Source organism: Perca fluviatilis, chromosome 2 (assembly GCF_010015445.1).
Source record: "Perca fluviatilis chromosome 2, GENO_Pfluv_1.0, whole genome shotgun sequence".
Taxonomy (NCBI): domain Eukaryota; kingdom Metazoa; phylum Chordata; class Actinopteri; order Perciformes; family Percidae; genus Perca; species Perca fluviatilis.
In genome coordinates, this window is record NC_053113.1 from 21,736,026 (window position 1) to 21,754,359 (window position 18,334).

Consider the following 18,334-nt stretch of genomic DNA (forward strand, 5'->3'; position numbering starts at 1 on the left):
ACCGTCAAAACTACCTAAAACAGTAGTCCGAGACCGGAAGTTACACGTGTTGGCCTTAAAAAAATAAAAGCGTACAGTAATATTGCCTTCATGTGAGACAATGTTGAGACAGTTTCTGTTTGTATGTGAGTGCCTACAATTTAAACATGAATATTCAACTTACACGTGATGTAAAGCTGTAGGATATTTTAGCTAGGCTAACGTTAACATTAGCTACTTAGCTAGCTAGCTAGCTACAAGCTCGAGTGATTCATTCCACATCCTGACCTGCATTAAAAGCACCATGGCAACAGTAGCCAACAATTAAAACCCTAGCTAGCTAACTGACCTAAATCACAACATTTAGCTATAGCAATAGGATATAGACTATTTATCGCAAAAATTCGCCAAAACAAAGAGTAAAACCATAACCAAGTTGCATTTCACACATTTTGTTTTGGAAAGTATTGAAAGGAAATGCTCTTATTTTGTACGCTGGACGGCTTGACGTTGGTAAGACGAGCCGAAGCCCAGGCAGGCAGGCAGGCAGGCAAGGCAAGACTTTATGGGATGAGAACAGACCAATGTGACCCAGTGTTTCCAGCTACTGACAGTTTATTGTGGCGGAGCAGACACGCAGAAGGATCCGCAGAGCTCATGTAGACCAGCAGGCAGACTAACCACCGGGACACGGGAGCGCTGCGCTGCGGGGGTCTGGAAAATGGGAGCGGTGAAGTGAAAAACGGCCAAAAAGCTGACTGTCTGGATGAAAGGCACCAAAGTAAGTTACTCGGGACATCGGCTGGCGAGAAGTTCCGAAAGTAAGACCATTTTCTATTCTTCTAAAGTTACTCCGTTTCTGTTCGTCAGAAAGTGTCTGTTAAACCTTCGTCAATCAGCAAATAGTTTCCGACACAGAAAGGCAGCAGACCAGCGGACCGCTGTGGTCAGATCGGATTTCACGTTTGCCTCTGTGTTTAAGAAACCGCCCCTGGTGTCCCGTCTGAACTGACCAGACTCTCGTGTGTCGTTACCACATTTTATTAAGACGGAGAAAAAAAATTTATGGAGTGTGCAAACTTATGTGAATGATGCCCGCAGAGGTGACATGTGAAAGTTTGATTGACAGCTCAAAGGGGCGGGGTTGACGTTAGAGGTGGTAGCCTACAATTGGAGATAACGTTACACCTGTGATATTTGTTTTGGTATTTTATCCGAAAAAGCTGCGGTGGAGTCCTCAGCTCTCTCCGTTGTTTGCCACGTACGACTGCAAGAAATTTGATCTGCGGAGGTGCCCATCCAGTGAGTGTATACCCGCCTATGTTAACTTCCCTGGGAATGGAAGTGGTTCACTGTGGTAGCCTAATGCAGAGGGGAAAAGGTGCTGGAAACCGTGATGAAAATGAAAAACTGGCATAGGCCTATAGTTAGTTATAGTTAGGATAGGTGCTGGTTGTATTTTGGTTGAATAAGTATTTTAATGAAGAAAATACTGCAATGGGAAAAAGTTAAATATTTGAAATATTTATCAAAATATTAGTAAATACGAACAGCAACATGTAGGTAAAGCGGCAAGATTTCAGTCCTGATTTATTGGTGAATGTACGTTTGAGTGAAAACAATGGAATTGTGCTAAGAGTTTAGCAGTCTGAAGTATAGAAATAGCAGTAGAAAAAAATGAATCTCATTATTTCTGTGGTCTGGAGTTTTGTTGATACATCAACATGAGTTTCAAGTTTTCGAATTTTGTTTTATTATTTTGTGTGTGTATACAATGCAGGAAACTGCATTATTTCTGGGAGATGTTACGCCACAAACCCAGTTCGTAACACCTCAAATTTTGTAATATACTTTCATCAGTGGACCATAGGCTCAATCTCCATTGTGTTACCTCCTTAAGGGATAGATAGTGACTTAACGGGCATTTATTTAAATTAAAATCTTTGAGATTACAGCTTTAACTTTCAAAAGTTTATATGCAGTAGAGTGGCCCCTGTCTGTGTTATGTCTGCATATTAGTATATATTATATTATTGAATTATTATTACTGATGGATTGTTATCTATGTTGTAGTGTAGTATTAGATTAGATAATACTTTATTCATCCCACAATGGGGAAATTCACTTGTTAAATACTCTTGGGTAGTTTACAATCCATCATATTTGTTATCATAGATTGTTTATGTAAACTATTAATCTACAAAAAAACTTTCTAACTAAAGCCATCAGATAAATTAAAAAATTAAAAAAGAACATGAAATTTAGTGGAATAGAAGTTTAATGTAGCATAAATTGAAAATACTCACATAAAGTACAAGTACCTCAAAACAGTACTTGAGTAAACATAGACTGGAAGGTTTTGGCGATTTTGTCCTCCTCTAGTAAGTTACGTTGATGAATTTGAGCAGTCTTGCTTGTGAATGTGTTGTTTATTAATGTTGGCGTCCCAGTGCTGCCTAATTGTTTTAAAGCACTTGAGTACCATCAATTTAATTTAAACTCACTGTATCCTCCTCACTGTGCATTCATTTGGCTTAAAAGAGATAAGTGTGGTCATATTTTAATTACACAGTTTTCAGCTTTCAACTTGAAGAGTCAGTTAGAACAGAGCAGCCTCAGTGACATGACTCATACATCATAGCACTGGATGATGTTGAACAAATTAATGATGTTAGACATAGATGCAAATAAATCTGTTGAATGTGAGAACATATATCATGTTTGGTATGTTCACTCTGTCTTTAGCTTTAAATGTGTAGTTTTTGATTACCAGACAGCAGGATAAACAGGATAAAAAAGGTGTGAATAGACTTCTGAAAGTGAGAAGGTGTTGAGGTGTAATTTCACAGGCCTTTGCCAATTGTCCACTCAGGGGGTTCACAGCTCTAACTGCCGTTGCCTTTGAGTAATTGCAGTAGTTAGAATGTGTCTGATTTGAAGGCAGGGCCAGCAGAAGTTTGCTGTTAGTTGAGATTTATTGGTGAGAGGTGGAGGGGAACACCTGGTGCTGAAGCAACAGATGGAGCAAAGGATGCAGGAAAGGAAGGAGGGACCGATGAAAGTGGCTACAAAACCACACAAGAGGTGACGAGCTGCTGAAGACCAGTGTGGTAGAAAACATGTCTAAGCACTTGGTTTTACTAGCAGTTCCCCCATGTTTAGTCTGCATATGGCTTCTTTGTGGCTGATCTCTTTGAGGCCTGTAGTTTGCTTGAGGTGAAACAACTTATCTTTACAGAGAGGGCGGAGAAGGACCGTATTATCATTTTTTATTTTTTTTTATGGCAGCTAATAATGTGATGCACACAAAATAAGAGTTTAGCAGTCGCTATAGAAACTGTAAGTGTACATTTCCAAAAAACAATGCATGCCACATCATGCATTGAAATATAGAGAATTCATGAATCATGTTTTCACCTCTGTCCTTTAACTTCTGACTTGTTGTTCCATCGGTGGATTATTTACCTTGTAAAAAGCTCAACCAGAAATCTGTGTACTCCGTGTGCTCAGTTTAATAGTCATAAAACTCGCCCATTCCTGTTTGGTCAAAACTTGCAGCTGGAGTGACTCAGGTCTTCAATCGGAACACACGCACATGGGCTACACACAATCATGAAAACATCAGATACTATCCTTAACATACTAACTTGTTATTATTTGTTGTATTTGTAGAATGAACTGTATTACAAGTGTACAAAAGCTTTCACAATTTTAATATTAAAGTTACACCCTTGATGCATTAGAAGGAAATAATAATCATAACGATTAAAAAATACATGGCAGTAAACTGAGAACCCTGTGTACTTATGAAATTACAAATGCAAGTCACTGAGTTTGTGAATCACTAGACAAAAAATATTCAGTAACATTATGAACTCAGTGTTACAAGCAGCTAGTAGTAGTCAGGGAGTTCAGGGGTCAAAACAAAAGAAACACTGCACAGAGGTTATCAGCTCTGTCTAAATAGACTTTGAGCCATGGTAATCAGCCTACATATGCTGACCCACAAGTACTATGCAGCTATGTACTGTACAGTAACCTCATCCCCTTACATAAGCCAAGATAAATAAACGTAACCCCTGTTAGATATACTCAATAACAGCCGTAACATTAGTCCCTTAGTTGATTTTCACTGCCTACCCCAAAAAGAGTCAGAATTTAAAACGAATGTCAGTTTAAGGATTAGAGAGTATTATTATTTTACTTTTTCTTGCAAGAACATACCAACATGTATTTCTTAGAGAGGCTGGGTTTGCTCATGAAAAAATAGTTACCCTCCCTTTCCTTAAGTTTTGACAATTTTTGGTGAATTTTGAACAAAAGTGCTCAGTCATGTCCTGTTTATTGCATGCAGAAACATACGCTGTACAACTCTGGATTGTATCTTTAACACATGCTTTGCTGTGTCATGCCGGGGCCATTGGACCATGACTGTTCATTTTTACCTCTTACACAACACTTAACCTCTGTCCAATTTTCACACTTATTTCAGTGTTGTGCGTGCAGTACATGTTGCTTAAGTTGAACGGGGTGAGCTCTATTCAGCTCTCATTTACACATAGGCGGACAACAGCAACAGCTACGGGAACACATGAAAAAAAAGGTATGATAGGTTATTCTCTGGTTTGAAATAATATCATTGTAGTGGATTTTATTGTAGTGGATGTTATTGTTTAAGATGCAGTGTGATTACAGTATTAGACTATATGGCAGTATAAGTATCAGAATTTTTTTTTTTCTCTTAAAGCTCGGAGGCTCAGAGGATGCCCTCAGTGCTCATTTTTCGTTATTTTAAGATGGGGCAGAGATATTTTAAGGGCCTTGATTTACAGTCATTCATTTTTACAACCATGCATACTCATTCTAGTGAGTAAACTAAGAAAGTGCAAATAAACTCTTTGATCAAAGAAATTAGGTCACACCCGTTGGGAAGCCAAGAGAGAGGGAAATTGGGGCTACTCAAGTTGCACCAAATAAAAGCATAGTCTTTTCACAAAGCTTAACAAATACCTTGAAGATGTCATTTGAGAGGGACAGCTTCTCTAATTTCTAAAACCGCAAACAAGGTATTCTGTGAAGGAGTTTGGACAAGATGTACTGATCTAATCTGGTGATTGAGGTTGTGCATTTTTCTCAGACAGTGATCGCTTGAAGGCGGATTCAATCATTGTTGAATGGAACACTTTGAATAGAAAACCTTTCTGACCTCAATAGGAGTTGAATGTTAAAAGTGTTTCAGATGTCAATATTAGTTTGTACTCTTCTCCAGAGCATAATGGCACTCCTTCTGTGGCTTGGCCTGTCGCTGCTGACCTCAGTCCAGTCCAACGCTGTCAAGAACTGCCACCATGGTTGTCGCTGTGAGGTGGAAAGCTTTGGCCTGTTTGACAGCTTCAGCCTGACCAGGGTGGACTGCCGAGGGTTGGGACCCGCCACTACCATGCCCATCCCAATCCCACTGGACACCGCCCACTTAGACCTGTCCTCCAACGCCATGGGCCCGCTCAGTGACACCATGTTAGCTGGTCCGGGCTACACCACGCTCGTAAGCTTGGACCTCAGCAGCAACCTTATAACAAAGGTCAGTCGTTAGAGGAGCTCAAGTGTAGACCTTTTGGTCTATAATAAGGTCATGTAACCTTTTGAATGAAAAAAAAGTTAAAATGTATAAACAATACAATTTGTCCATCCATAATTCAACACACTCACATGGGGTTTTGGTGCTACAGTGTTACATATTTGGACACAACTTGTGGCTAATGTTGGCCAATCAAAAGTGTAACATTGGCTGTTTTCAGGGAAAAGAAACTGTAAAACCCAACTGAATATAATTACCCAGCACCAAATGGCTAACAGACACAGCTAGCACCTCCATAGTGGAGGACTTAGCACCTAAAACCAGGCATTTTTGTCAGGAGTTGGTGGAGACCAAAACAGAGTTTGTTACATTTGTTGACTCAAAATTAATGATAATGTTGTTTCTGTACTGCTGGATGTGTTAAAGGTTTGCCATATCAGCTAAAGGTGTCAGATTGTGACTTAATGTTGACAACATTTGCGTTGTCGACAAAAAAGCCACAGTTTGCAAGCTCTGCTATGTGGGTGTACCATATTCTTCCACTGGCAGCACGATTAACATGGCCGTTAATCTGTGTGGTATGTTCAGCTGTTTGGAAATAGTTTGTAAAGACACTTAATTGTTCAGAGAAGACTATGGACGTGGCTGTTTTATTGTTTTTTGTTTGTTTTGTTGTGAACTTGAATGTCATCTTCTGTGAAGAAGACTGCAGTTACAAAAGAGAAACTAGATGGCAGGTTATAGATATAATTTATTGTTAAATTATGTTGTTAATAAAAGTTTTAAATTTGACAATGTAGTGTCACTATGGTACATTGCCAACAAAGGTCAGATAGTATATTGCGTAAAAGTCTAGTCTAAAAATAGCAACCCGTGTTTAAAAATAATAATAATCGAGAATCGAACCGTGACCTTAGAATCGAAAATGTATAATCAAATCGAGGATTTGGAGAATCGTGACACTCCTAATATCAGCTTTATAAGGTGTTAATACTTCGTCGTAATGTTTACAGCTTGTTTTTCCTGCCCCTAAGTGGTAAAAAAAAAAAAAGCAATTGCAGGTGAAGGAGTCTTCTCTACTTTTTATGTTCATGTTTTAGCATTTTACAGATAAAAATAAAATTATTTTAACATGAAAAATTTATAAATGAGATTATAACTGCGCAATTTTGTAAATGTAAACAAAGGCTGCTAATCATATTTAAACATATGCAGCTCAGGCCTATGATATTACGGTCAAGTGAGATTTCTTTGATAAGATACAGTAAAAGGTTGGCTTGTCACCCCAAATCACGTTTGATTGGATACATTTGTTTATATTGTAGTTAGTGGTGGGAGATATGGACAAAATCAAATATCACGATATTTTTGACCAAATACCTCGATATCGATACCGCAACGATATTGTAGTGTTGACTATTGGTGCTTTCACAAAATATTTACACAATGAGATTTTTGATAAATAATCATCAGTAATGTGGATATAATGACTAAGTGGGTAAAGGGAAATATAATAGAACAGTTACAACAGTCTGGTAAGTTCAGAAAATGACATCACTTTATTGTAATGCAGCCTTTAAAACCAGGAAAAGACAACACTTATGCCATATTACGATATTAGGATATCCCAAATCTAAGATGATATCTAGTCTCATATCACAATATCGATATAATATCGATATATTGCCCAGCTCTAATTGTAGTGCAAGACGAGTCATTAGAAATATTTAAAAGTTCTCAGAGGGCAGAGAAGTGATGTGTTTTTTTTATACATAGATATTAAATCAAATCTCATTGTATATTTTTATTTCAACCTATCTTCAACTCAACAAAATATTCCCTTCCCACTGCTTAATTTTTAAAATGTCTTCTTATTTTTCTGTCCGTTCATCTCTTCCTTGCCTTCACATTTTCAGATAACACCCAATGCTTTGTCCAAGCTGCGTTACCTGGAGTCTCTGGATCTGAGCCACAACAACCTGGAGAGCCTCTCCCCGAGCTGCTTCTCCAGCCTCCCTCTGGCTGAAGTTGACCTCAGTCACAACAGCTTCCAAGAGTTCGACATGGATGTGTTCACCCCTAAAATTAATGGTCAACCTGTCAGCGTGGATCTGTCTCATAACAAGCTTGTGTCAGTCTCCACGACTTTGCACGGCGGAGTGTTACACATTCAAAGCTTAAATCTGTCAGCAAACCGGCTGTTGAGCATACCGAGGCTGGCAGGACTTCCTCTGAGGTACCTCAATCTGGATGGTAACCCCATCACACAGATCAAGGAGGGAGCTTTTGCTCAGCTGAAAGATCTGGGTTATTTATCCATCGGTGGCCTCCATGAGCTTCAGGAGATCGAGCCAAACAGCTTTAAGGGCCTCCAGAACCTGCAAGTTCTGGATCTCTCAAACAACCCCAAGCTCAAGACTCTGGGCCCTGTGGTTTTCAGTGGACTAGACTCCCTGCAAGAGCTGAATTTGTCTGGCTCTGGTGTTGCGTCCTTGCCAAATAACATGCTGACCCACCTGCCCAGTATTAAGAGTATTACACTGGGACAAAGCATCAACTGCTGGAGGACCCAGAAACAGGGTCAGTTTCACCGGCAGCTGGGTCAAGTCCAACACAACGAGGTGCTGAACTGTAATGTGGAGGGCATAGTGCTGTGAAACAGTGACTGTAGAAATGGACCACTCCTTAAGGAGCCAGTGTACTCCATCAGAAGTGCTTGTCGGATGGTTGAATGGCTTCCGAAATCCCCTCTCCCCACACCTTTTCTACGTTGAATATCCCTATTAACACTTTCGATTTCCAGCATGGCCAAATAACCATCGCACAACCAAGTTCTGATAGACCATACCCTGGCCCTTACAATCCTGATGCCAGAGCTGTGCCTTATCTGCTTTGATAATGCATAACTCTTTTTCTTTTTGTCTTCCTTTCACCCAATTACCTCTGTTCCCAGGTGAGCCTTTGGAATATGTCTTAAATGTTTAAAGTGTCCTTCATATGCTCTGAGCACAGAAATATCATAAATGCTGTACCTTTTAGAAAAACTATGACAAAATGTACAGCATTCTACATAGTACATATACATTTATTTTACATCTTAACATGAAGCGGCAACAGGTAGAGAACCATTACTGAATCAAACCAAAACTTTAAGTAATATTCATACGTTATGTACTTCATTCACAGTGGGACCATAGTAAGAGCTATTTGCATTTATTCCAGTTGCAATGTTTCTTTTTTTTAAATAATGCACTTGAAACATGGCCTAAATTTCATCCAGTACAATACACCTTATATTGCTCATAATATCCACACTGAAGAATATTTTACCACTGTTGACCACTAAGATGTTTTATTAGACTTTGAATGTGATACTTTATTGAAACTATTAAAGTGATAGTTAGACATTTTGGTAATGTACTTATTCGTTTTCTAACTGAGAGTTAGAGAAGAAGATGCTCATGTTTGTTTGTTAAATGTGAAGCTACAGCCAGCAGCTGGTTATATGATATATGATATGATATGATATACTTTATTGTCCCTAAAGGGAAATTTGGTTAGCTTAGCTTAGCTTAAATTTGGTTAGCTTAGCTAAGCTCAGCACAAAGACTGGAAACAGGGAAACAGCTAGCCTGGCTCTGTCCAAACCTCTAATTAACTTGTATCTGGTTTGTTTAATTCATAATAAATAAAAAAACAAATGTATGTATAATATGTGTGTAAAAACAATGGTTGTGGTTGTATGGGAGGACAGCTTCCTGGAGTCTTGTCATTGTGCCCATATAACCACAACCAGTGGTTTTTATGCATCCCCCCCCTGTTTCCAGTCTTAATGCTAAACTAAGTTACAGGCTGTAGCTTTACCATACAGACATGTTGTTATATGTCTCCCAAACCTGAATTCTTTTATTCAGCAGGGTCTTGGTGGGAAACTTACAGTAACCAGTAACGTGTGTAACTGTTGAGGACAAAGATCTCTTGTAACACCCACAAAATGACCATTTAATTACTTGAGTTGTTGTTTCAATGACCACCAGCCATTATGTTTGGGCAATGTACCTTCAAAATGACACAAGTTTGGTGTACAGCTTTTGCAAATGAGGTCAATGCACCCTTTGACATGGTGCTCAATGATCTGTGAGTTTTTGAGATTACCAAACAAGTAAACAAGCCGTGACCATGTTGACCGGGGGTTTATTTTGACCTGCTGTTAAATCAATGTCCAGGTGAACAAGACACTAAAACATGACATCTTTCATATACAAGGCAATGAAGTCACCTTGCCATTCCTGTGGTATTTCTGTGGACCTAAGAGGATGATCAGCCTCAAGACTGCACATTAGGGTTTTTGAATGTTTTCTGCCAGCCAATCAGAAATTACCTACTCCAATTCTCCATTTGGCTGAAATTGTGATCCCACACAGTCAGTTTAAGCAATTGTGCAGTAGAGTTGTGTCGATTTCAGATCCAGTGTATCAGGCTAAATCGGTTGAACTGGCATTTGTTACTATGAAGGCTTTGGGCCTTTTTAGTGTTTTGGTTTTGAGAATTTTAAGTTGGTTCACTTAAATTCAGATGAGCCCAGTCTTGGTGTAGAAGTTTATATTTTTATGTATGTATGTAACTAAATTGTATATAACTTTATATAAACCATATGGGTAATTAATTTACTCCTCTCACACTCGTTTGATGACTGCTGTTTGTCCTGTGTGACGTAAAAACGGCCAAAACAATTCTTAGGTGTGTCAGCGAAGGAGCACAAACACATGCGAGTATTTACAGTATTAGTGTTGACACAGTATTTAACATGTTGTGAGAGATGCTGTTTTTCAAAGCAGTGTGTGATTTGTCTCTATGCAGGGGACTGACTCATAGAAGGGTGTGTCGCTCAGTACAAGATCACTTTTTACAGCTCAGCAACATGTTGTGTATAAAACGTTCTTGCTTTATTTACTTAAAAGTGTCTGGATACACAGACCCAGACACACACTTGTGGTCTTGAATGGTCCTTAAAAAACACTAAAGTGGGCAGACATGCCAGGGAGAACACATTATTCCCTTCTTTCTGTGACACATCTTTTACACTCAAAGAACCAGAAACAGACAAATTAAGGCTGACTAAGCCAAGGGGTTTTCACAGATTGCACCACAGCTGTGCTGTACATGTTACATCCTGAACATTGAGCTTAAGAATATAGAGGATCTTTAGTAGCCAAAATCTATCCAGTTGTCTTGCACTTGAGTCTATTTATGCTTATGTGTGTTTTGAATGCAAGTTCGTTGGAGGCTGCCTGAAAGCCTTTAACAGACTGACCCAATTGCAGAAAACATTTCCACGTGTTTGTGCGTTGTTGTCCATCCCCTGAAGCGCTGGCATGACACCCAAGGAACCAGCTATCCATCAAAAACTGCCCCAGCAACATTCAGTAGCGCTGAAATAAAGGCTCACTAGACAAACTGCAATAAAATCGCAAAGACATTCAGGGAATGCAACAGCACAACAAATCGGGTTACAGATCAAAAGTGGGGGATTTCTTTCCCGCTTTGGTCCAACAATTGTAGCTTTTCATGTCTGAACATAGAGTCCGGTTTTGAATTATGAAATTTCAGTGGACGAGAACTCAATCGGAAAGCTACACTGAATCAGACCAGCTCACGTCTGTTTACTTCCATGTCTACTTAGTTTGCTCCTAACAATGTCTCTGTCTAGTCTGGGACATGCAAAGATTTGTTGGAAAAGCAGTGCAAATGTGTTCACATACAAACGGCACAATATATTACAGGCTAGCTAGGTGACAACATGATGTGTCTACTGCTCTGTTTGGAGAAAACACCACAATCTTTTCAGCTAGTGGAGATGAACAAGTTTCTCTCAGAGCTGGAATCAATAGAGTTCTTGACAGTAATGTTGACATTTTTTGTCAGACACTGAACACCCCTGCAATGACATGCAGTTGTAATGTGCTCGTCTAACTGTTGACCGTTACTCTGGCAGGACGTTCATTTCTCATGAAAGAAAACAGACGTGTTCAAATACACCCACAGAGCAATGACTGTGTAGGAACTATGTGTTTGATCTCCTCATGACATTTTGTGGTTTGAAGTAATGTCATCACATAAATACAGTACAGTCATAGGAAGAGGGGCAGTAATCAGGAGAACAAGAGACCCTTTTCAGGTGGATAAAGTTGACACTGAGTCAGTAGAGGCCTTGAGTTAGGGAGCCATGTTTTCAGTCATCTGAAATCTGAAAAAAAACAGTATTTGCACATGTGGTGTAATCGCTACCAAACAAACAGCAGCTCACATTTGTGCAAGTTTGAACAAGATTAAACAAGATTTGATTCGTGCCTCAGCTTTTACTGAATAAAAAGTGACATTAGCTACTTGCTTTTCTTGTGTTGTTTTTCAAAGCACACCAATAGCGGAAAGAAGATTTAATTTATGCATGCTGTTTGCATAATGGCAGTGTGGGACATGTGAGCGAAAGAAATTTAAAGGTAATCACTCACTTCTCTGCAGTGGTCCTAATTACTTCAAAGCAGAGGGAAGCTTTGAACTGTGTATAATTATTTCAGGCAAGCAGAACCAGGGTGTCTTTACTAAGTGCTCTGATCTTGCTTGAACAACTATCAAACAAATGTAATTTGACCTTCTCCGGATAGATCCTCTGGAGGATCAAGCTATCCAAGCAGCTAATTCATTTTGCTTCAACAATAAGCCCGTACTGCTCTTTTTTTCCTTTTTCTTTTTTTTTTTTACAAGGTTTCTGGAGTGAATGTAAGAGCGTATAAGTGTTTTCTTAACTTATGGATTTCCAGAGGGGTTGTAGCAAATTTTTCTGAAAACAGTGATATTGACGTATTAATGCTCCGAATGCCCTCTGGCTTGTCGTGCTGCCGTGACAATAGGCACCAAGGCACTGTGTCAGCGTACTGCAGCTCAGCACAGAGGTTTTATTTTTCAGACAAACAAAAAATCAGCTGAACTTGTCACAGACCACAAAGATGTGTGTGCTTTTCTAAAGAGCCACTAAATCTGTTGATGTTTGTACCACTGTATGACATTCATATGCATTTAGTAAATCCTAGACAATTAATTTGGCCTAAATAATGAAAATGCAACATATGAATTGATCCTCGATATTTGCAAGGGTCCATGCACATTATTGAATTTGATGTCTGTGTAATAAACACGATGACACATTGGAGGCAGTATTAACAAACCTAGGGTTTTGGGACCCTCCTAGGGGTTGCACAATGATAAGGAAAGCAGAGAAAGAATAAGTTCTGCTATACTTTTCTTTTAGACTTTACCCTATGCTTCTTTAAAGGTGCAGTAGGTAAGACAAATTTTCTGTCATATTTGCTGAAACTGACCCTATGTTTGAGTAGAACTACATGAAGCAGGTAATAAAAAAAAAATTAAAAAATCTGACTCCTCTTGCACCACCTACAGCCTGTAGTGTGATTTGCAAAAATCCACCGCGCCCTGTTCAGATGCACCAATCAGGGCCGGGGGGGGGGGGTATCTAACTGCGTGTCAATCACTGTTCATGCACACGCATCCATTCTCACTTGTGGGGGGAGGGGCTTAGGAGACTGTTTTGGGCTTTAGCGGAAAGGGGGGGAGGGACTGAGAAGTTGTCAATGTTCAATTTTTTTGGCTAAGTCCTGGATCTTCCTACCTACAGCACCTCTAAATGCAAACAGAATCACTCAAACAAATAACATTTTGTCTCTCTATTCATCACAACCTAAAGATGTGTAACCTGTTACAACAGGATGACAACAAACACTGCTTTGTTTTAGGGTCGTGATCAAAAAAAGAAACCATTGATTTCCAAAAATGCTGCTGTGGCTTAAAAACCTAATATTAGCAAAAAAATAACACTTTTCAGGAAGAATAAAGATCTCATTAGACTGACCCATCCATTTTAAAGACTGTAACATGACTCAGCATGTGGAGGACTAGCACATGGTCCGTAGTGCTGTATAGTGGACATTGTATAATGCTGATTCTTCTAGTATGCAAACAGAGGTCCTCACAGAGATATTATAACAGTTCCAACAGCTGCTCACAAGTCTGCGTTCGACATCTGTTCCCTCGCTGGAAACTGAGGTCATGTTTTGTAAAGTATAGGGGAAAGAACAATTGTTTGCTGGTATATTCGCATTACAAAAGTATTATGGATTTTAGCTTGAGCCTAACTTAAGTTCAGATATTTTTGTATTTCTATTTTGTATTTAGATATTATGTATTTTTGCACAAAAGATGGTGGCAAATTCACTCAAAATCAAGCAATTCTAAAGTGTGGCTGATGTAGGCCACGCATCAAAATGCCCATGTGAATCTTACTCAGCCAGACTGTTAAAAATAATCTCTCCTAAACATCAGAGACAGTGTGACTTGTCCACATGTTAATAGCCCATGGAACAGGTTTATGTTGCAAACGAAGGTGGTGCATTATTTCCCTTCATACAGCTCTGGTGTCATACCACCACAAACAGCACAAACTGCACCTTGTTCCTAAAAGGAGGTCTTAGGTTATCTGTTATATATCTACGGCGTGTAACATTAGGTATGTGAGAAAAGCATGACTTGCTTGACAAATCCTGGATCGTGTTTCTCTCACTGACAACTTGGCTTCCACTGTGTTTTCTTACACATAGTAAAGAAAAGAAGCTCAGTCATACAAAATGATAGTTGGACATGGAAACACTCTATGTGCTCCTGGTTAAAGTATTGTTAGTAAGCAGTTTTATTTAACATCCTCATTGATAAAATTGTGAATACAAAAGTTTTAAGCATTCCAGTTGCAATTTTTAACACTGATGTTAAAAATTGACTATTTCAAATCAATATCTTTTTTATATTGAGTTTCTGGAAGAAAAAAAATATATAACTTAACTTAAAATATTGTACATTATTCATGTTTATACAATATAGAGACTTAACTTCTTCCCAAAACACCAATATTGGTTTTAATCTAATGTTGCATGTTATTTTAACATTACAGCAAGTAATCATAAAAGCATGCTGCGAGGTCTGCTGTCACGTCAAAGACAAGAACTCTTGTTCTGGATTTACTGGTCACTTTTACCACACAGCTGTATCTGCTGCTGGGTCATATCTGGTCAGCTGCATATACTTATGGATCAACACAGAGCAGAGCCCGACTTTCTACGTATTCCAGTAAGAGGAAGAAACATAGACTTCATCCCTTTCAGTAAAGCACTGGCTGCTTTTCAAACACTTTTCTATTCATGGAAAAGGAAGAATAACAACAGGCCGACAAGACAAGAATGCCAACAGTTCACAGAAGGCAACAGAAGGATAATATTTGCCGAGTGTCATCAGCACTGTTCAAATAAAGCTGAACAGCAACACCCTGTCCTGCACTCTGACATGCATGTTGTAAAATGTGTATATCTATGTTAGTTTGTCAATTCATCGGTTTGAATAAAAGTTGTTCTAATAAAAAAAGCTTTCTTTGACATTTCATAAGTCCCTCAAACCATATGGCTTGCTCAAACTCTGAATAGTCAGCTCAGTGTGGGAGTAGCAGGATTGCATCACACTTCTCCTATTGTTGGTGTGAGGAGGAAAAGGGATATATCCTGAGGCTGCTGCCCTCTCCGTCATTCTCTTTCATCTGGTTTCCATCAGGAGCTGCTGGGCTGGACTGTGTGAAGGTTTTCTCAAAGGACACCACCTTTTTTTTTTTATTCTTTTTTTCTTTTTTCCTCTCGGCCAATGCCATTTTCATTGACCTCTTCCAACTGTCTCTATCCTTGCTCTACATTTGTATTAACTCTAAATTGCTATAGTCCTTAAACATATCCAAATAAATAAGTAACATGAAATGTCCCCATAAAATTGAAGGAAACATAAAAATGGGATGAGAATATTTCTAGCTTCAGAGAGCTTATTCTAGTCTAGGAGCAATGATGGGTGAACTGCACCCACCTTGTCTGATCAGTAGGGTTGCAGGATCTAAATCTACCGCTCACAGGGCATTGAATGGCTGTACTTTGAACATCAGTAAACCCAGCATCACTTCACCTCCTAATGTATAACCAATGGAGAGATATTAAAATTCAGAGTTCATGATCTTTTCATTTAGCTCCAGATCAAATCCTCAACGCTGCATCTTGAACTAGTTGAACGAGTCGGATAGGGTAATTACTTTTGACATGGGGCAGGAACAGGGAGAGGTGCCCGACTGTGACTGGAATGAGGTGGGGAACAAAAGACACTTACATGACCTTTAAATCCACATGGGGCTAAAAGTGACTTAAGTGCTCTATAAATGCCCGAAGTTAAGTCAATACCAAAAGTTGCTCAGTTTCTGCAAACCACCAAGGAGCGAGAGCATGTCAGTAGTAAATATTTAGAGATAAGAGTTTGTCTTGTTAACTTTCCCAGAGGAGTGAAAACACATCCAAGTATAGGAGTGATCCTCACACTGAAATAAACATACATTAGCGAAAGCTTTTAAATCTTACACTGTCAGTGCTTCTTCTATCCAAACTGGATCTGCTTTCTCCCTGGCCACAAATATGCATCTCTAAACATCATAACGATCAAGTTAAAGTTCGGTAAAAGGGAGGATTTTGGGCCATTTTCAGTACAGGCCTGGAGTCAGCTGGTTACTAAGCCTCCCTCAGTCCATGCTGTTTGTTAAGCACAATGAGTTCTCTTGTTTAAATGTTTCCTTTGTCGTGTTTCTCCCCTCGTTTTGCATTGCCCACTGCAAAATGACAATTTCTATTCAAAACACAAACACACAGCTGAAGGGGAAGTATCATTTCAGATAAATGCAAATTACATGATAATCTTCATTTGATTGAAAAAAAGTTTTATGTAAAAGATGCATTACTTTCAGATAAACCATCTTATAGACTCTCAAAGCCAACATCGGTGATGAACACAGAATTTGTGAAGCGGTGACCCAGTCTACACCACGCAATACTTAGGAAATGAGCAAATGAAGTGATTGCTTCACTGCACTGTAATTACATCCACATGATTGGGCCTGTGGATAATGCTGGCTCAAGCTTCATTGTTTCCTAAACTTTAGCTAGAGATACTGCACTTTTCAAAACTGGTCTTCTCACAGTACACAAATTCTTAATTTTCATAAAACATCTCACATGTTCCTAAACCTTCTGTTCAGATAATTGGCTTTAGGTTATAGTATGCTGGAGGATGAAGATACTGTGTGTAATGGGCCTTTATTAATAGGATTAGTGCTTAGTCTGTTTGAATCAAGGTATGCTCAGATCTAATATGGCCAGAGCCAAAGATTTTTCCCAACATTTGTTGCCCTAATGAAGCATACACTAATTCTGTTTTCTCCAAACTCAGGAATGGATTGAGACAATCTGACAACTCAGCAGTGGAATATTGTCATAATGGTGCATATATCTTGGATATTACTTTTTTTTTCTTCTGTATCTCACTTAACCCGTCCCAAAACTGTCCTGACTCTGGTAGGACCTTTATGCACTAGAGCTGTTGATAGGAGTGCTCTCTAGTGGAAAAGATGGGGATGACAGAATGAGACTTTTAGACGGTAGGAATAAACAACCTATATCATCATATGGTTTGGAGGACTTGTTGCCCATTGTGTCATGGTAGTGTAACCAAGGCAAGTGGTGGGGGCGTTGAAATCCACCAAATAATTAAATATTGCCATAAGTTCCCCACAAAATGAGAAAATACAGAGACTTTTTTTATTTTGACTGAAGGGGAAATTTAACAGCATTTTTTTATTTTTATTAAATACAATAGAACAAAAACGCAAGCAATGATACATAAAAACAAGATGTTACTGCCAACAGTGCCAGGGATGCTAGAAGGAAAAGAAAAGAGGCAAAAATGAAAAAAACAACAACAACAAAAATCTCATCCTTTACAGGAGCCAGACATACAGGGGGGTTACCTGGGTGCTACAGAATGCCCAGACAGAGGCAGAAGGTGGAGCTTCCCTGAAAGGGAGGAACTAGGTGGTGGCATTACCGTATGTAATTCCCATACTAGTACATTCAGTGTCTCACTGAGTTGATGTATGTTTTTGTTGCAAAGCTATGAATGAAACTCTTGTGTGAGGAGCTTATTGAATATTGATACCTTAAATATATAATCATACCTACAATTCTCAATGTGATCAGTACATAGCTGGTCTGTAATATGTATTTTTCATTTTTTTTTCAAGCCAATAACACCCTGCAAGGTTATACTATCTGATAGTTTGCATGAGGGCTCCATGTAGGAAGTCTTCAGTCTGACTGAAGTTTATTATGCAACCATGCAGCCTTTGAGTGGCAGAAAAGAGTCCAGCTGCTTTAAGATTATGCGTCCCATCTGACTTCCCACACAAACAAATGACTTGTAAAAAAGTATAATGAGGTTTGGATTAAAATATGTTTGTGCAAAATATGTTGTACGGTACACAGACAGTTTCATTTGTCCTCATCAAAGACCACACTAATTACCTTAGTTTACTTATATTTTATTTAACACATTTCAACCATTTCAAAAGGTTTTGAAAATACTGACAAGGAAATTCACATATGCCAGTCAGTGCTAAAATGCAGAAGAAATGTGGGTTAAGTAAGTGGCTCTTTCAGCCACATTCCCATCTATGTCAAGCGTTAAACCTCATCTTTGGCATACTCAATATGCAGTGTTGAGGATATTACTTTTCATACAATCTTGTATGTTGGAACTCCCTCAAAATGTCACTAAATAGGACAACATTACTTTACGTTC

General features: G+C 38.9%; 1 protein-coding gene across 4 annotated transcripts; it reads left to right on the top strand.

Annotated features, from left to right (window-relative positions):
- Positions 1-480: 480 nt before the first annotated feature.
- On the top strand, positions 481-11,943 carry tsku (tsukushi small leucine rich proteoglycan homolog (Xenopus laevis)). 4 transcript variants are annotated; one of them, XM_039825459.1, is made up of 3 exons: positions 481-800; positions 5,249-5,560; positions 7,474-11,943. In XM_039825459.1, exons 2-3 carry the CDS (start codon positions 5,255-5,257, stop codon positions 8,212-8,214), a joined length of 1,047 nt encoding a protein of 348 aa, XP_039681393.1. In that variant the 5' UTR covers positions 481-800; positions 5,249-5,254; the 3' UTR covers positions 8,215-11,943. The 4 variants fall into 4 exon arrangements, with proteins under 4 accessions (XP_039681393.1, XP_039681381.1, XP_039681401.1 ...); XM_039825447.1 differs by having other exon boundaries at positions 481-760; XM_039825467.1 differs by lacking the exon at positions 481-800 and adding an exon at positions 887-1,281.
- Positions 11,944-18,334: the final 6,391 nt, after the last annotated feature.